The 19,520-nt window shown below is 38.0% G+C and overlaps 2 protein-coding genes across 3 annotated transcripts in view; both read right to left on the bottom strand.

Moving 5' to 3' along the window:
• The window catches only part of adck1 (aarF domain containing kinase 1), a 40,743-nt gene extending 24,309 nt beyond the window's left edge, over positions 1–16,434 (bottom strand). Inside the window, exons 1-3 of one of the 2 annotated variants that reach the window (XM_032547836.1) lie at positions 16,407–16,434; positions 15,369–15,507; positions 13,970–14,053 (exon numbers count right to left, since the gene is read on the bottom strand). In XM_032547836.1, the coding sequence (XP_032403727.1) occupies positions 13,970–14,053; positions 15,369–15,500 (216 nt within the window). In that variant the 5' untranslated portion in view covers positions 15,501–15,507; positions 16,407–16,434. The other variant, XM_032547835.1, reaches the window with a different exon arrangement.
• Positions 16,435–17,496: 1,062 nt separating this feature from the next.
• Positions 17,497–19,518, bottom strand: slirp (SRA stem-loop interacting RNA binding protein). The gene is made up of 4 exons (XM_032548026.1): positions 19,402–19,518; positions 18,233–18,291; positions 17,968–18,075; positions 17,497–17,859 (listed from the first exon to the last, which is right to left on the bottom strand). Exons 1-4 carry the CDS (start codon positions 19,466–19,468, stop codon positions 17,791–17,793), a joined length of 303 nt encoding a protein of 100 aa, XP_032403917.1. The 5' UTR covers positions 19,469–19,518; the 3' UTR covers positions 17,497–17,790.
• Positions 19,519–19,520: the final 2 nt, after the last annotated feature.

A 19,520-nucleotide genomic window follows, 5' to 3' on the forward strand; every position in this document is an offset into this window, starting at 1 on the left:
ATCATGTCAGTCTGATCAACAGCCTTTAAGGGGCAAACTTTAAAAGCTTGTGACTGAAAATGCATCCTGGAAGCTGATCAGACCCAAAGTGACGTCGACTCGTGGTTCGATCATCAGATCGATCGCTTCTCTTCCTCTCCTTTCCTCTCCTCCAGTAATCAGTCAGCTTTGTTGGATGAAGGCGGGCGCTCGGCTTGAGCATGACATCACCATGGCGATGCAGCTCCCTGAAAGCCAGAGGGGGAACGCTGCTCGAGGATAGGCTGGCACCCGCCGCCGCCCACCACCTCAACACATGCGCAATCGAATAAAACGGACTATTAGCGATTGAGACATAAGGGTTAATTTGTGAGAGACATGGGTTGGTGCAGAATGCCTCACAGTGTTTCCACACTCATTCTCTGCACTCAGATGGTGATTTGAAGGAAAGAATCAGCTGCAGGAGTCTGATGGTGAGATGGATACGAGGCTGAGGCAAAAGAGAGGATGGAAAACAAAGAATGAAATCCCCAAAAACTGGTACCTTTAAAAGCCTCAGATCCTTTAATCAAAACATAATTTTGATTATAAGCAATAAACAAAAAATCTCTAAAGCAGGAAGTCTGCAACTGCTTGATTAATTGATATCCATGGGATTGAGCTCTTCAGCTGCCAAGGAAAAATTGTTTTAACTCTTCTCCTTATTCATCTACAGATTTCCACAGAAAGTGATAGAAGACTGGATCTTGTTTTTTGGGGGTTTTTTTGTCTGTGTGTTTATTCTGTTTCTGTTCAAACATGGGGACCCCGAGGCCAGCTCCCTGTGGAGCCTGACGGTGGATGGTCTTCAGATGCCATTAAGCACAGATGGCAAATTGTTTTCTAGGAGTGCATGCCCCTCCTCCTTGCTTTGTGCACTTTGATAGTGTTGAAGGGTAAAGTCAAGAGACGGAACACACTGGGCAAATCAGTTCGAAACACATCCACACTACAGCGATGTGTTCAATAAACTCATCTTAACTATAAAATAAACCTCAAATTAGTCTAAATATTAAAGGGTAGATAGAAAAATAAGAACCTGATATTATAAGATGTAAGGAGCAAAAATACAACAGTATGAATTTACTATATAACAAATAAATCTGGAAACACATTAAGAATGTAACTCTTTGTCTCAAGAGTCAGAGGGGTGGACATGTGTGCAGCTGGAAAGCAGAGAGCAAGCTCCAGCTGAAGTAATTGATTTCTGCAGCCTCACCACGACTAAATGACTGGGATTAGTGGACTATGAACAAGACCTATTTATTACTGGGATGCTCATGATTAGCTCGTTACTCAGTTCACTGGGGCTCATCTCTCCGCCTGTCACTGGGGAGGGGAGAGGCTGTGCAGTGTTTGTGCTGAGATTTAAGCCTGTGCGGTCAATAAGGCCTTGGCTACAAGTATTATCCAGGCAAAGCAACTCTCAAAGAGTCCTCCTGCGGTTAATGCACATGCTCTGCAGCTCCAGATGATATTAAAAATGCATTTATTTTAACAAAGCCCGCCAGAAACATGGCAAATCGAGAGAAATTTTAAAGCCGTTTGTTATGTCTCTGAGCCGTCGCAGTGTAGCTATGATGCAGCTTTCTCATCGTAATATCCTGAGAACAGCCAGAATGTGGGGTTCAGGGGAAACTGTCTGGGAAGCAAAGAAGCGAGAGGGCACAGAAAGATGGAGGGTGCTGATTTTTCCAACAGCAGGCACAGTTAATTTCATGCTCTGCATTTTATTGTCATGCCTGAGTGGTGGTGCCTGGTGCTGGAAGAATGGCAGAAAGACTCTCTGCCACAAGCCGGTGGACGCTATGGATCAGTAAAAGCCAACCAACCTTCCAACAAATACAGAATACACTCCAGAAAGCCACCGTTACTGGTTATTACAAATGCTTCCTTACCACAAGAAATATTTGAAATTGGTGGAACTAAATTATACTCTCAACCCTCATTATTAGGTCCACCAAATACTGAGGCAGTTTCTTTTTCACTTCACCAGGCTTGCTCACATCTTAGCAGGGATTTTGGTCCATTCCTTTGTACCAAAATACGCTTTGCTTTAAAAGTTTAAAGTCTCCTTGGTAAGTTAAAGATTAAGTTCTCTCAACAGATAGAGCTTCATCACACAGAGTAAAAGACTTTACGCTTTTATGTTTTGCAGTTTTAATGATTATGGCTATAGTTAGGAAAAGCCAAAAATCTGTGTCTTAGAAAAACAGAATATCACATTAGACCAATCAAAATTGATGTTTTAAGCACAAATATCAGGCTTCTGAAAATTGTTTACATTTCTATGCACTCAATACTTGGTTGGGCCTCCTCTTGTATAAATTATTGCATCAATGTACCTTGGCATAGGGGCAATCGACCTGTGTCAATGCATAGGTACTGTACAATGAAAGTCTAGATTGCTTTGATAGCTTCAGGTCATCTGCCTTGTTGGGTCTGGTGTCTCTCATCTTCCTTTTGACAATACATCATAGATTCTCCATGGGGTTTAAGTTCAGTTTGCTGACCAATCAAGAACAGGAACACCATGGTTATTAAACCAGCACCTTTAGAAGTGAGCAAGTGTCAAGTCTGACTACTCTAGAATTTTCTGGTACATGGCTGCTTTGACTGTGGACTTCAGAAAACACAGTCAGCCAACACCAGCAGTAGACATGGCACCCCAAAGCATTACTGACTGAAAACCTCACACTTGACTTCAAGTAATGTAGATTTTATGCCTTTCCACTAGTCCTCCAGAGCCTGGAACCTTGATTTCCAAATGAAATGCAGATTTTGCTTTCATCTGAAGGCAGGGCTCTAGACAATTGCATAACAGTATACTTCCTTTTCTCCTTATCACAGGTAAGACACCTCTGACACTGACACTGGTGCAGGAGAAGCTTGATAAGGAGAATGCCACATTTGTAGCAGATGTCAAGATTTTGTCTGTGTGCGGTGTCTCGTCTGGAATGGATTTTACTAGACAATCCTCTCAAGGCTGTGGTTGTCCCTGTTGTTGGTGCACCTTTTGATACCGCACTTCTGCCTTCCACTTAATTTTCTATTAATTTGCTTGGAACTCTGTGAAGAACCGTCTTCTTCATTTGACATGACATTTTGGTGCATACCCTCCTTAAGAGTGGTGTGGATGATTTAGTTAGAAGTCTTCCCCATGATTGTGTGGTCTAACACACATGAAAATATGTCTCTCCATTTAACACAATGGTAGGGAATTATTAGAAGTCCCCTACCATTAAAGAGCCACCTAAACTGTTTAAGCATATTAGTAACTGACCTGAAAAACAAAATGTTTTGTCTTATTAAATGTAGGACAGAATCTTGTGTGTTCAGAAATGGTGCAAATATCTGTGGATGTAATTTATTTAGTAAAATATGCCTTACAGTCTTTCTTGGGCAGAATGACATCTTCTATAATTGATTTAGAATATTTTATGAGAATAATATGAGAGTTTTATCAGACATTTGTAAGGTATCTGTCCAGTGACCTTTTGTTTCCAGCTGTGTTTGATTTCTATGAAATGAGTGCTATGATTAGTTGAATGTGTTGTGAGCAGGAACTGTGTGTGCTTCTACAAATGTCCCCAGAGAACGGTTTGTTAAGGTTGCAACTCTCGTAGACACTACCTTCTGTCAAATCAGAAACCTTATATAGTATAATACAAGACAACAAGGCAATTATTTTGTTTCCCCTTGCTAAGTTGCACTGAAATGTTTTCAATTTATTTGCCTCCACAAACTAAATTATTTCCTTATCGGCTGTTCTAAGTTTAGAATTTTGCAGTTGTCTTAATTTGCTCCATCACAACAACATTGCTGAACTAAGGTTAAGCAATCTTCACCTGTAATCACTGATCATTTGCTGTTGAGTTAAATCACTGTGATGACCAGAACCTTTAAGCTTTATATCATGAGGGTCAGAGTAAGTATCCTCTTTTATGTTACAGTTAGAGTAAGGATTATCTTTTTTTTTGTTGCAGGCAACATCTTAGCTTCCTTTCTAAATGCTATTTTGAATACAAATCATATAAACAAGAATTTCAGTAACTTTTGAAATCTGAAAACTCAGCCAGCAGCTTGTTTTGTTACCTATTTAAAACAAATTTCTGTAAACCCCAATCATCAGGCTGAGATTTAACTCCTCCTTCAGTTTCTCCTCATTTTTATTCACAGCAGTAAACAGGGATCATCACTGCTGTGGCTGTCTGGCTTTTAACGCATTCATGAAGCAAACACAAAAAGAAATGATTGCTTAGAAACAAAAAACAGGATTAAAGTGGTTTAGGCTTTACCTAGAAGCAGCAATGACAGAAACAAACTGTAAACACAACATCTCTAAAGAATAGCAAACTTTAGTGACTTTTTAGGTCACCATGGAAACAAGCATGTCCAAACCATGTCTGTCATCTCAATGTACTTGCTCAAACCTTTTTTAATGATTTTAAACATTTCAGCTTCATTAACACATTTCTTGTTATGTAATCAAATAGTGAGGTGTGTTCAGGTTTAAGGGAGTGGGGAATTTCCCTAATTAAATTATCCTGCACATCATGTTGCAGTGCAGTGGCCACTCCTTTAAAAACACAACATGGTGTGATTTCTGCGGCACCCTGCCAGATGCCGCGGGACTCGTCTTCTGTAGTTGGCACAGCAAAAAAAACAAAATAGGGAAAAAAGAAAAAAAAAAACAGCAACAGTGAAATGGAGTATTTACGCCGCTGTTACTGCTGGAGAGCAGCTTGTCAGCCATGATGTAACCACAGCAGGCAGTCGGGAAGCAAATGTTAAACGTTCCCTCCTCTCCATCATCCCTCAAGGATTTTCCTGCCTCGGACTTGTTTGGCTGATAAGCTGCTGCCGTGAGCACGTCAAGGTCAGCAGTTATCTGGCCCCACCCCGTATTTACATAGCTTGTCCCTCACTAGAGCGAGAGCTCCAGCAGTGGTGGTGGACCCTTATCAGGGCTCAGCACACACCCCTTTCCCTGTCATGAGGTCCTGACTGATGCAGTCACTGCTGACATCTGCTGGTGGAAACATCTGAGTGCAACACCACCAGAGATTTGCACTGTAACATCACTTTCTTTAAACTAAAGGATCGAAACTCTAAAACCAAGAGCCATGACAATAAAGGTCATCTGGGGTTAGGTAGGCCAGAAGCAGTAAACTCTTTAATTCCGAAGATACACCCTGAACTTTTTATTTGTTTTATTCTGAACTTAACTTTACACTCCTATAGAGCTGCTTTCCTCCTTCAACTTTCCAGAAGAGCTTCAAGTGTGTCATCTCCTCTTTAGATCTGCAGTTGATTTTAATCATAATATTTTTGAATATTCAAAAGTTGTCAGAGAACTTATTATGTGAATAAGATTCAATCTTCAAAGAATAAAATAAGAGGTAAAAACATTTGTGCATCATTTATAATGACCAGAAGAAAATGTTATGTTTATTCTGCTAACCTAATAAAGGACAAAAATGTGATAGTCTTATAAAAAAACAACAAAAAAAAACAGTCTGAAGAAGAGTTGCCCACCATCAGCACAGCAATGAATAGGGACATGGCTTCTAAATATTGCAGAATTTACAATTGATATTGTCTCCTAGTGAGTACTGGGACCTCAGCTACTAAAACATATAAAATTTCTGGGCATCAAGAGAATTCATTCACATTGACAAATACAGATTTTGGCTGTAATACAAAAAAAGAAGTAAATGTCAACTTTCAACATCAGAACTTTCACAATAGAAAATTTAAAAAAAACACCTTACTTCTGTCCAAATATTTTCAGACGTTTTGTTATTAATGTAATTTTAACGTTGTGTCATTCCTAATCCAGTTTCTAACCTTTGTTGATATTTCATTGCCATAACTGTTTGGATCAGCCTACAGGTCGCTCCAAAGCAGAAAGACAGTCAGTTCTGGCCCAGACCATTGGAAGACTGGGTGATTTTGATTATTGACACTGAGACGACAACTTTAATAAGGCAAGCAGAAAACCTTGTTGGATCATTTACAGCATGAACTTAATTATTCTCAATTTTGTGTATTAAAGGGGAGGTGGATATTATGTAAAATCTACATTTTTGAGCTTGAAATCATGTTAGAATGTTTTTTTCCTCATCAAACACATACCCAAAGTGTTGCTTGGATTCATTCATCTATGTTTGAGAAATCTTTGGATTTTCCTTGAAAGCCTTTCAGGGGTGCCTCAGCCCCTCTCCTACAAAGCAACACCTATTTGCTTTGTAGGATTCCTACCTATTTGCTGCCTTGGTGATTCAGTACCCAGCTGAGATCCCACCCCACTGAGAATCCCCTTCTCACATCTCTCCCACACAGGTCCTCCAGACTAGTGGCAGCAGGAGATAAACACCTGGTAGAACTGCACGTCTGCTTAACTTTTCATACAAAGTACTCATTTATCCGATGCTCCTAAGAACGTCTATAAATGATATAATGGAGAAGGACTGTTGTCATGGTGTATTGGAAAGAGTAAGAGTTTCTTAAAGAGACAGGCAATTTCAAGCTATGATGTGAAGTTAAATTTCTTTTAAGTTATTTTTTATATATTCACAGCATTTTAATAACAACTAAAGATAACAAATACTTAAGTGTGCTATAAAAATGGCAGTTATGTGCATGGAAAATACATGACTCCCCTACCAACCAATCAGAAATGGCATTGGAGTCACATTCAGCAACCAAAGAAATTATATTACAAGCCACAATCAAAACATAACCATTTTCACTTTACTAGTTTTCTAAAACTTTTAATCATCCCACTGAACGAAAGAGATTCAAGGTTTGACACCATCAATTGATAATAAAAATGAATTACAGATTTCATAGCTTTTTGAGTTTTAAAATTAAAGAGGTTAATTAATGATGATTTTGACATAAACTGATATTTAAAAAAATGCTTAAGCATAATACACTAAAAAGGCCACGAGCTTCTCATATTTTGGAGATCCCATTATTGGACTTACATTTTACAAACAGACAGAAAGAACTGCACCTCCCAGCATGGATGACACAACATCAATGTTAAGTCACAAAAGCGCTACAAGATGGGACCCCCCCTCACATCACTGGCTAATTCCTGGGGATAAAGACCGTAATAGGGGCACAACAAAATGTGGAAAACTTTTCTTATAACCTAAAACAAACAAAAGGAACAAGCAAGATTACCTACAGCATTGTTATTTTAACAAATAAAACATACAGTAAAGATGCTCACTATTGAAACATCTCTTAAACCTGTTTATCGGCACAACGTCCAAAGCTCAGACTTGACACACCACTGAAAAACACTACTACAAGTTGTTGAAAACGAACATCACGTTAAAGCAAACGGAAACTACATGAAAGAGAAAGGGTAGAGTTTGAACATTTCAATTTGAAGACCTCCCAAGGACCAGGTCTGTATCTTTCTTTCATTGTTATTGATTTCTCTGCAAGTGCTTCCCATTAATTTCCAGCCATTCAGTATTCAAATACATTTACATTAAAAAGTAAACATTGGCTTAAAGCTGAAACTCTGTCTTTTAATACTGCAATTTTGCATATAACAATGTTAAACAACAAACAGTCCTGATCTGGACTGACTGATTATATAAACGACCACTGATTAGATGATTTTGTGCGGATGATTGCAGAGCCCTGCAGCAATTTGTAATCGTGTCTGCATTTTGTGGATAAGAGAGTAAATCACATATGCAAAATATTAAAAAAACACAGTAGAGCTCAGTATCAGAAAAGCTGCTGATACAGAGCGCGATTTGTTGTTCTCTGGTGAAAAGTCACTAATCAGCATCAGCCGAGGCTCTGATTTCCTTCCCCTCGGTGGTTCTTTCATATCACAGTGACAACCTAAGACATATTCAGTGTAACGGGGGCAAAAAGCAGCGCTTTATCTTTAACCTTTGGGTGGTGCTGAGACAGAGGCTGCATAATGCTGTGCAGATGTGTCGAGTGAATCAGCGTTTTTGTTCTTTTCATCTCAGCCATGAAAAGCCACCTTCAAAATGGCTGCTTGCCTGAAGCTGCTCTGCCTCCTGCAGCTGAGGAGGCAAAGAGATCATTAGACGTCACTATCACCGGTTTATCACATCTCTCTTCGTGCTTTGCTTTTCTCTCCATCAGATAAAATGAATTTAAACACCTGCAGTGTATCTTCATCTCCTTACGCCTTTAGTTTGTTTCAGTAATCTAATCCAAAGGCTCTCTCTTTGTATGCCATCACAGCACTTAGAGTTCATACTGGTTCATCATGGAAACAAGAAAACAATACTTTCTCCAACATCTGACGTACCAGTATTTTTCAATTAATTTTGACCAAGAATCACTATTATTACAGATGTAAGTTTAACAAAGTGGGATATTCTTTACATGTCTTTTTATATTTATATTTTAAAAGTCTAGCTGGAAAAAACTTCAACAAAAAATATCTTATCCACATTTTTAGTCAATGCCAGTAATTGAATTTAAAGAATTTATTTTCCCATCCAATGTCATTTGAAGAAATTTAGATATCACATAAAAGTAAAACACGTGGAGGATGTTAGGTAAACATAGATCTTATAGAAAAAAAGGATCAGCAATCTGATTAATACAGACCCTAAATGTGATGGAGAAGCTAAAGGTTTCAAGAGTGAATGGTTTAAAGGGCAATAAGAAAGAAAAACATTAATTTGTATGGTACAGTCAAACCTGACTGCAAGGTGTGATGCAAAAGATTTCAAGGTCAAATTGTGATGATTATGTAATAAGAAGTGTACAATCCCACCTTTGCTGCCTTCGTTTTTGTTTTTCCCGTTTTTGTTTTTTTTCTAGTGGTTAAAATCAACCAAAGGTTGTCAAAAGAAATAAAACAGACAACCATAATGTGATGTGAAGAAGCTCCAACCAAACTGCACCCAGGTTTTTAAACTAACTGAAATACCATCTCTGACAAATTCTCAAATAAGTAGCCTAGAATGCAAAGTCACAAGAAGTTATTAAGATATTAACAAAAAAAAGCATACTTTCATATTTGCTTGTGATAAAGGCTTAGACATTGCTAGTGAGACATTGTTAGGATGAAGCCATTAGATCCTGTTTTGCAGTTGCAGAGCAGCTGTAACATAGAGTGGGACCATTTATCTGAGGCTCCTCCTGTTAAACATGAAAGATGAACCACCAAGGGCACATTACACCATCTGAAATTATCTGCTGCTGACTAACAAGGAAAAATAATCAGTATAAAAGTCAGGCCCCCTTTTAGTCAAAAATTGGCAAATTGGTAATATTTTAGTGTGCTAAGGGGGAAAGCTTGCGGCTTTGCTAGATGTACAAATTCAACAATGAGTAAGATTTTGCTCAATGACTCATATGCACTCACTTGCCAATAAAAGAAAAGCATCTAGAAGGAATGGTCTGATTGGGATGAAGATTGGTTGCCTTGCAGACATGCAATAAGTACAGTACAGACCAAAAGTTTGGACACACCTTCTCATTGAATTCAATGAGAAAGTGTGTCCAAACTTTTGGTCTGTATTGAGTACAGACCAAAAGTTTGGACACACAGTTGTGTCCAAACTTTTGGTCTGTACTGTATGTAATTTCTTTGCAAAGGACTTTGCATTTCTAGGAGAGTAAAACGAAGTAGACAGATTAGACAGAATCAGAAACACCTATTTCAGTATGATAGAAGTTGTATTCTCTGCTGTGGTGTTTATGGTGAACCCATCCTCTACAAAGCGTGACTGTTGCTGGTCGGAAATAAAAAAAAACATTTCTGAGCTTTATTAGCTGAAGGTTAAACACATGAAGATCACGCTTTTAGCAAATCACATTCTGCTAATAGGACCAGCAGTAAAGAAGCAACACAAGGCAACTTCAGGGTTTTGATTTGCAATTAGATAGATTCTGTTGAAAATGGACAGTAGACAGAACTAACAAGCAGCTTTATCTTTAAAACAAGGCAGTGTTCAATTACTGTATTTTCAAATCTCTATATTCAAGGCGAACGACCCCTCCCAACCTAGCCCGCAGGCCTCAGTCTTCAGTCATGCATTATTCATTTGTATTAAGTAAGCTACATTTAATTTCCCAATCATGTGTTGGCATGACTTGTAATGAGATGCTAATAGAAGCCTGTACAGCTGGAGAGGGAGAGAGTAGAAGAGAGACAACAGTGAAAGAGGACCAGGAGAGGGTTGCATAATCAGTGCAGAGATAAAGACCTATCTCCATCGCACAGCACTCTGACATTAATGGTGCTTCTGATGTGCATTTTAATCTGTCTGATTGTTTTGTCTTTGATTTGACTCACTGGCATAAAGAGCTGAAGGGCAGGTGGGATGACCACAAAGGAACAAAGGAAGAAGTGCAATCTGAGGATACCACTGTCAAAAAAATAAGAAATAATAAAATAGAAATAAAATAGGAAAACAAAATTAAGCTCACTGTTGTTCTAGACAAGTTGGGATGTTTAACTTTAGAAGGCATTTTAAAAACACACCAAAATGTTCTGTGCACAGCATTGAGAAGTTCAAAGAAGAAAATATTCAGTTTGCAAAATAACCAGGTTAGAAGCGACTCTGATTGAAATTATTTCAGTTGTTAGAGTAGACTATTAATACTGGCTAAAAAGACAATCAGAAAAAAAAAAAAACATTACTAATTTGAAATCTTTTACAGTCATGTACATTCATACTAGTCTTTTTAAAAAAGCTGGTTGAAAATCGTTTATGTTACCATCATGTAAAACACTTTGAAATATGTTATGCAAAAAATCTTGGCTTGTCTTACTCAATTTTGAGGACCTTTTTCAATAACTAAAGGGTGTTTGAATCCAACTTTTGTCATTTCAGAAGAAGTTTTAATAGGGTTAGGAATGACTTTAAACTATATTTGACTAAGTCATTTAGTCAGCAGACTTTGATGAGATTCTATAGGCATGTTCCAGCTCTCATTTGGCAGACTTCAGAGTGTTCGCATGCTTGTTCTGTGATGCTCTCTAATTGGCGGTGAATGGCCCCTCGGGTTGCGCAGGGAAGCCTTTGATGAGGCTCTGAGACTGGCTGCTCAAGTGGCTTTTGAATCAAGCTCTTCAGGAGAGGCTGAAAGCAGCTGGCTGCACCGCCGAGCGATGAACATGCAGCCAGGACGACGAGGAAGAAGTGGAGGAGCACTTACAGCAGCTCATTAACCATGCAGTCAAACAAGTCGGAAAGGGGAAAATAATTTTAGAAGTCAGTGGGTGCTGACATAATGACTTCATCTGACATGCAGGATTTACATGGTTTTAACCTGCTTTTTGATATTGACTGCCTGGATTATAGTAGATGATTTCATGAAGGATTAAGGATTCCGCAGGTCGTGGTTTCTTCTTTTTTTTTTTTTTATAAAAATACAAGACTTTCAGATGCAGTGCATCTACTGGAGACCTAACTTTATGCCTAGTGATCCTTTTTTTTTTTACTTGGTTGACTTTGGTCACATTTCTAAGTAAATACTGTCCAGTGTGTGACAGCCCCTGTTTTTTTTTTATATATTTTTAAATGAAAGCTAAAGCAGCCATTGTTTACACCAGGAACTAGAAGATATCTTTCATCAATTTATTAATTGTTTTTACTCATTTGTGAGCTGTCATTTTCACATAACATATTTGAATTAATTTACTTTATATATTCTTTGACTGTATGTTATATAAATAACTTAAAGCAGCGCTTTCACCTCTTTGGAAGAGGTGGATGCAATCCTAATAAACATGGGATAAAGCTTCTCACTGCAAACCCTTTTCATTTTATCAACAAGGACAACAATGTGATCCTTGCTTCAGAAGAACAGGCTCAAGGATGTCTAACTAGGGTGCAACCCTACGCGTATCAGGATCAAACTATTCCAAAACAAACTGATATAATATCGACTAGAGACAGAGCAACTGGTTCCCCTCCTCCTCGTCCCCTCCCGCTCTGCTGCTCCACTCATTCACTGCATTCACAAGATACCCATGAAGAAATGCTTTCTTTACCAGAGCTTCTCAAATTTACAGATGGAATGAATCAACAGGTTCTCCTCGGCACATCTCTCCTTAATGCTCACATAGCAAACTTCACTTCATTTAAGCCACCTGCCTTTGAATTCCCAGAGGATCCACCACTCTGCGTTTCTGAAGTCTGAGACCGGAGTCCAGATATTATCTTTACACATGTATTCCTAGCGATCAGGCCAGAATCGCCTGAGTAATGATGGACTCTGACCTGAACCTTCAGAGCCACATAAAGACAGTCACAAAGTTGGCCGTCTATCACCTGAAGAACATCTCCAGGATTAGAAGACTTATGTCTCAGCGAGATCTAGAGAAACTCATCCATGTGTTTATCTTCAGTCGCATTGATTACTGCAACAGCGTCTTCACAGGTCTGCCCAACAAATCAATCAAACAGCTGCAGCTGATACAGAACGCTGCTGCTCGCGTTCTCACTAAAACCAGGAAGATAGAGCACATAACACCAGTTTTAAAGTCCCTACACTGGCTCCCTGTAGCTCAAAGAATAGACTTTAAAATACTGTTGTTAGTTTACAAATCACTGAACGGCTTAGCACCACAATACATTAAAGATCTGCTGTTGTTGTATCAACCTTCCAGACCTCTCAGGTCTTCTGGTTCTGGTCTGCTCTGCATCCCCAGAACCAGAACCAAATGAGGAGAAGCAGCTTTCAGCTTCTATGCACCACAAATCTGGAACAAACTTCCAGAAAACTGTAAAACAGCTGAAACACTGACTTCCTTTAAATCTCAACTAAAAACCCTCCTGTTTAGAGTTGTATTTGAAACGCAATCAATTACGAATTTAACCATGGCACTTGACTTAATGCAATATTTTGATTGTTGATTCTATGTTGCATGACTTTGTGTTTTTGTATTTGTTATGATGTAAAGTACTTTGAAATGCCTTGCCACTGAAATGTGCTGTACAAATAAAATTTGATTGATTGGATTGAAATAATTGATTTGTAAAGTGTTTTTTTCCCCAATAAAATAAGACAAGCTTGTGTTTTCTTTTTTACAGGATGAAGCAGACTTTATTAAGTCATTGACCCATTATCTCTACCTGTGGTCCTTTGAGTCTGCAGCAGAAAAACTGAAGAATAAGCTGCAGCTCTGAAGCCTCACCTCTTTGACTTCAGGATAATTAGGAGCTGAGCCTCCTCCCTGGAATAAATCAGCAACATGCATTAATTCTAATCAGTGTGTGCAGTCGGGCTTGACCGGCGCAGCCTGAGGGGCAGGAGCACTTGTCTGAGTGTTTGAGTCCCAGCCATGTGGCCAGCCATGCTGAACCATGCTCTTCAAGGTTCACTGCAGAGTTCCTGCACCATCATCATCAGCAGCAGAGCAGGTTGTTTCTGCAGAGCTCACCTGAATAACCCTAGCTGACCTTTTTGACAAACACTTGCAGGAATGATGCATCTCTTCAGGAGACAGTTAAACTGAAAAGTCTTTACTGACTTGAATGAGCTTCTATCTCTCATATGTATTGATTATGATTGTTTAATAATTGTCGGTGATTTCAACATTCATGTTGTAACCGGTAAACCTTTTATGGATGCAAACTCGACTAAAAACCCACCTGTTTAGGATTGTATTTGAAACGTAATCAATTACAAATTTATTGATGGAACCTGACTTAATGTTGTGTTTTGATTGTTGATTCTATGTTGCATTGTGTTTCTGTGTTTGATATGATGTAAAGCACTTTGAAATGCCTTGCTGCTGAAATGTGCTATACAAATAAAATTTGATTGATTGATTGATACATGTTTTTATTCCTTTTTTGTTGAGTGTTATGGCAGAAAATAAGTAGACAAAGATATCATCTAAAGTACTCCACACCAAAGTAGATTATTTCACTTATTTTTTATAAACTAATCAACTTCTATAAAACCTAGTTCTTACCTTGGACTTGAGAGTCCAGTACTCCTCTGTGCCATACTCCACATGTCTGAATGCTGTCAGATAGTCATAGCTGATCACTGCTGTCTGCAAACACAAGCATAAATAGGTGAGGAAATTCTATGAAGTTTTTTGAGACATTAAACCAAACAGCAACATGTTAGGCGAATATGTGTTTAAGTCTTTAAAAATATCTGTGTTTGAGTTAAAGTCTTTTTGCATCGCTAAAAGCAGGTTTATGTTCGATACAAACAGTCCGATTTCAAAGCTACGTCTCATCAGAGCTGTTTGATCCTTTTACAAATATTTAGTCCCAATGAGAACATCTTAAAGACAATAATGTGTAATGTCTTACCTACACGCTAGTGGCTTACACTGTCACACACACTATACATTTTGCTGCTAAACATCATATCTCATGTTGTAGTTGTGAATGCATGTTGTAGTCCAGATTTCAGCTTAAAGGCAGCAAGGGAAAGGAGTTGCTTCTTATTCTCAGCACATGCCAACTAAAAGTGCAAACATTGACCACAAAATGACTGTATTAATACTTTCTTAATAAAAGTTCCACCTTAACATCTTTTCATTAACAGCCCATTTAGATAAGTTTGTTTCAGTGATGTTTTCTGACTTGTAAGGAAGCAATCCATCATTTTATCCATCATTATTTCCCATAAGACAGATATGGAAAAGGAAACTCTTTAGATTACTGGCCATTTACTTTACTTTTGCTGTTGCTGAATGCTTATTTGTAATCTGGCTGTGTACCAGCTGCTTCCTAAACATAATCCAAAGAACAAATAGCCTCTGTATCTAGAGTGCCTATGTATTGCCCTCTTACTTACTTTTGAAGTATTAAAATGGTTTGGCACCGAGTTATTTAAAAAACTGCTTGACCTTTATAACCCCAGAAAAGTCCTGAAATCATCCAGCCATATGTTCTTGGTGCAGTCAAAGGAATCAACTCAGAGGGAGTCAGGCTTTTGCAGTGGCAAGCCCTCGACTCTGGAATAACCTGCCTCCTGATATCCATGCTGCAGCATCTATACTATCAGTTAAATCCTTCATAAAAAAAAAGGAACACATTTGTTTTTCAAGTTTGGTTTCAGTACAATGGGGTCTTTTATATTGACGTTTCTCCTTGTTTTAGTATGCTTATACACAAATTTTTAAAAGTGACTTATGCTCTTTTCTGCTTGTTTTAAATAGTTATATCTAAAAAGAAACTACGTTATGGCTGGTGTTTCATAAAGCTGGTTCACAGAGCTCATCCAACCTACAAACAAAAAGTAAACAAATGAACAATAACCTTTTCTGCTTACTGTCACTGTCTCTCAGAAGATGTGGTCAATCTCAAATCAGACATACAGTACATGTGAGAACATTTAAGATGTGAACTCACGGCAGCTGCTGCTCGTCCGAAGCGGATCACACTCAGGTCACTGAGGTCGAGCTGCCTGTTGTAGAGGTAGAACCCCGAGGAGGAGAACACTACCGTGGCCAGAGATGAGACTTTTAGGAGCCTGCCCGCCATTGGAGACCTGTAGAAGAAGAAGAGGTCCAATTAGTTCACATTTTAAAGACAGATAAAACCAAAACTGTATTTTTTTTTTGTAAAGATAACTGAGAAAGAATGAATGAAATTTGAAGATACCAATAAATGGCAGGCGGCAGTTTCAGCAAACACCACCACTCTGATCTTAAAGCACTTACACCGGAAAGACTTAAATTTTATAAGGAACTTAAATTTGTGGTTTAGCTGCTGGTCATTTAATTTCATAATTTCACAAATTTAAACAAGTAACATATGTCCTCTACGTTTTAGTTTTTGAACTACAACTATTGGAAAATTAATAATAATAATGAAAAAAAAAAAACTGAGATGCTTCCCGAATCGAATGCAACATGAATACGTCCTCCTTATTAAGGAACTAATTTCAGACTGTTTTAATACGATCTTCGCATTCCATTCAAAGAGTTACTCATTAAAAGGGCTTCTGTTTTTACGCATGCTGTCAGCGAATCTTAAATGATAAATGACAGGTTGTACTCATGAGTGAAACCTACTCTTCTCTTCGGCACTCACCCCACGAAGGAAGAGACAGGTTCAGGCGTAAAATCCCACTCCTGATAAAAGCTCCTCCACAGCCGTCTAGCAACGGGTCTCAAACACCATCTTTAAGTTGTGTCTTCACGAAAGTACCATATTTAAAATGACACAAATAAGTTTCAGTCCGCTGGCAGTGTTGACCTGAACGCCTCTTGAACATCTGAGTTATGCAACCACTGTTTGGTAAGTGCTGTGAGGGTCGGAGCGAGTTTACAAAAACGGAAATCTGTCACGCAAACAGACACGCACAAACACTTAGCTATCTGAAGTTAAAATAACAACTTGGCTGAAAAATCAAGCACATCCTGCGCATCACACTCATTCACTTACCGGTTTGATTTGCGACCCCTTAGCCGGGTTTTCGAGCGAAAAGGAACTCTGGGTAATGTAGTTTCAAAGAAAAGATAAGGAATTAATTCAGATTTATCATTAAGTTATAATAGCACCTTGAGGCATTAAGACTACACTCAAACTACACAAAATATATTCCAAAGGTATTTAGGTCAGTACAGTAGATTTGTACGCTTTCGTTTATGATGATTACGGCAGATTTAAACTACATTTCTGTTGACCTTAGTGACGTATTTATGTGCGTCTCGGTCAACAACATTGATTCGGTACATCAGCGATGGATTCGCATGAAGCTTTGTTCAGAAATGCAACAAATATTTATATTTATTGTAAAAGAAAAATCAAATGCTGGATTTTCTTACAAGAAAAATAAAAACAGTCTTTAAAGAACGGAAGCAATATTTTTCCATTTCCCTGAAAAAAACAAATTATAATGAAACACATGGCATTTTGACAGCGTGGATGTTTTATTGTTGGGCTCGCAAATTTATTATCAAATGCAAAAAAATAAATAAATAAAATGAAAATGAAGTTCAAAATTCACTTAAAATAGAAAATGCCTAATTTCCTTACTTAAAAAATAATTAAAATGTTTGTAAAATGTGGGAGATAGTGACTTAACATAAAAAAATAAATACTGCATTCACTTAATGCAACATCCAAATTTCCACTTACCTGAGAATTTTTCAACAAAGATTTTAGTATTTTTTTCTTTAAAAAAATGTACGGTAAATGAAATTTTCCCAATATTAAGGTCAATTTAAATAGTTTTCGTTATACTTAGTTTTAGTACTTGCTTGTACTTAGATGGAAATAATTAAATTTTCCATATACATAGCAATTTTTTCCCTGCATTTTTCAAAAATATATTGCAAAAACATATGCACATGGGGCTGCACAGTGTCCAAGTGTACCCCATTGACCATTGGAAATTGACAAAGGAATAAAATATATATTACTTTTGTCAAATGATCATGATTAAATGTAGATTTAATGTTTACTCTTCTGCCTCAGGAAAATGTATGCATCCATTGCATGGAGAAACACTGAAGATGAAAGAAAACCCAAGTAAAATAGCAATAAACATTTTTATTGATTAAAGCAACTGACAGTATGTGATGGAGAGCATTTTTTCTCACAATAAATACAGAATTTATTAGTGAATAAACTGACAGTAACATTTAGGCTCAGTTCAAGTGAGTCTGAATAATGAAGAAATCTTTCCTGACGCTGGACTCCATGCAGACACATTGATCCTGCTTCTGTCTGAATGGTTCATTCAGATATAAAGCAGGAGGAATGAAGCGTTCCAACAAAGAAAACAACATGTTTGGTCTCATCTGCTCAGTAGAACCACCAAGCTTCAGTCAAAGTCTCCATCTTTGTTGGACCTCTGTCCTTCAAAGGGACGTCTGTTCCTCTGAACAAGAAGCTGGAACCAAAGAATAACATCGGTTAAATAAAGTGGGCTGGACTTTTTCTTTTCCATACTGAGACTGAAACCGTTCATATCGGCTGTAAATCCTGTCTAATAGTTTACCTTTGCTCCTTCCAGAATGTGGGGGTCCTTCTGCAGCGCGTTGTTTAGTCCCTCCTCTGTGGAGAATAAAACCCAGCAGAACCCTCTATGGAAACCAGTGTCTTTGTCCTGATCAAACACAAAGATCACAGTCAAATAATACCACACAAACAAGGCTAATTTTTACAAAAAAATATTTTTTCTATCCTCATCATCTCAAAATGCACAAAGTTTGACATCCTGTTTTTAACTGTACTGAACTAAAAGCAAAGGAGTAAAAACTTACAAATGGAAGGACGCATCTCTTCACTGGACCAAACTGTCCAAAATACGCCTTCATCTCCTCTGAAATATGAACAGATTGTTTCAGAATTCAGGACTCATCCTTTAATATCCTGAAATTTACCAGACTTCAAGTTCATCTTAAACAGAAACATTGTCTGAAGTCTTTCAACCCTGGCTTGGGTAGAATCCTAAAATTAGTCCAAATCTAAATGGGTTTTTAAAATATATGGACTGGTCAAATCTAAATTGATTTTTTATTTATTTATTATTATTACATAGTGTCCAGTTTGAAGACATTTGTTTCCTCTCTGATTTTACAAACGAAAATAAATTTTAAAAGATAATGTGTTTAAAAGGATGAGAGGCCAGTTATTGGGGTTTCTATTATATAGCCAATGCCATTGAAGTTGGCAGCTGTTGATTATTAAGTATAAGGCTGGTTGAGGTTGGCACCAGCTAGAAAAATGGTTTCCTTTACATGTAACAGCCTAATTTTTCTCTGTGTCTGAGCAGAATCCAGGCTCAGATTGGAATCTTTACATTGTGAGTAAACTACCTGCAGTCAGACTGAGTTATGGAGTTTGAGTGATGTGACAGAATGTCTTGACCGCTACATTAGAGCTATGGAGTTAAAGCCTCGCTAATCAAAGATGTGTAGAAATGTGTAGAAATGTGAGATTTAACCAGAGACTGGAGAGCTCTGGCTAACCACAGAGCGTGTTTAAATCAGACAAAATGTCTTCTGACTTCCTCCTCCTCATTGGATTAATCGTCAATCTTCGTCTTCAAAGACGAGGATCCATCCCTCTTTTCCTCTTGGGTGGCAGTTGTTTTTAGGGTCTTGTGTCAAGTTCTGCACTTAGCTTTCTTTCTGTGACAGGTGCTCACTTTGTTTTATATATGTATACAATTTGTTTTTGGACGTGGAAATTGATACAAGCACCCTGAACTACTAGTATGGACATAGCTAAAGAGGAAAATAAATAAAAACATGTTATTGCAAAAGTCCGACACATTAAAACCAGTCAACCACAGGCTGAGTTGACCGTTCTGTCCTCACGTGTTACACCACAGGCAATTAAAAGCACCCAGAAAGAGCTTTTTCTTCATCTACAATTTTCATAAAAATGCTACAAGTCGGCAAAAATTGATAACAGGAAGAAGACTCACTGCCAGCTACAGTCCAGGGGATTTTAGACACAAACACCTCCAACACTTTCTTAGCCGAGGCTGCCATCTTGTCTCCTTCTCCTGCTACTATGACCCCTGACGTATACAGACACGTGATC

Source organism: Xiphophorus hellerii, chromosome 19 (assembly GCF_003331165.1).
Source record: "Xiphophorus hellerii strain 12219 chromosome 19, Xiphophorus_hellerii-4.1, whole genome shotgun sequence".
Classification (NCBI taxonomy): Eukaryota; Metazoa; Chordata; class Actinopteri; order Cyprinodontiformes; family Poeciliidae; genus Xiphophorus; species Xiphophorus hellerii.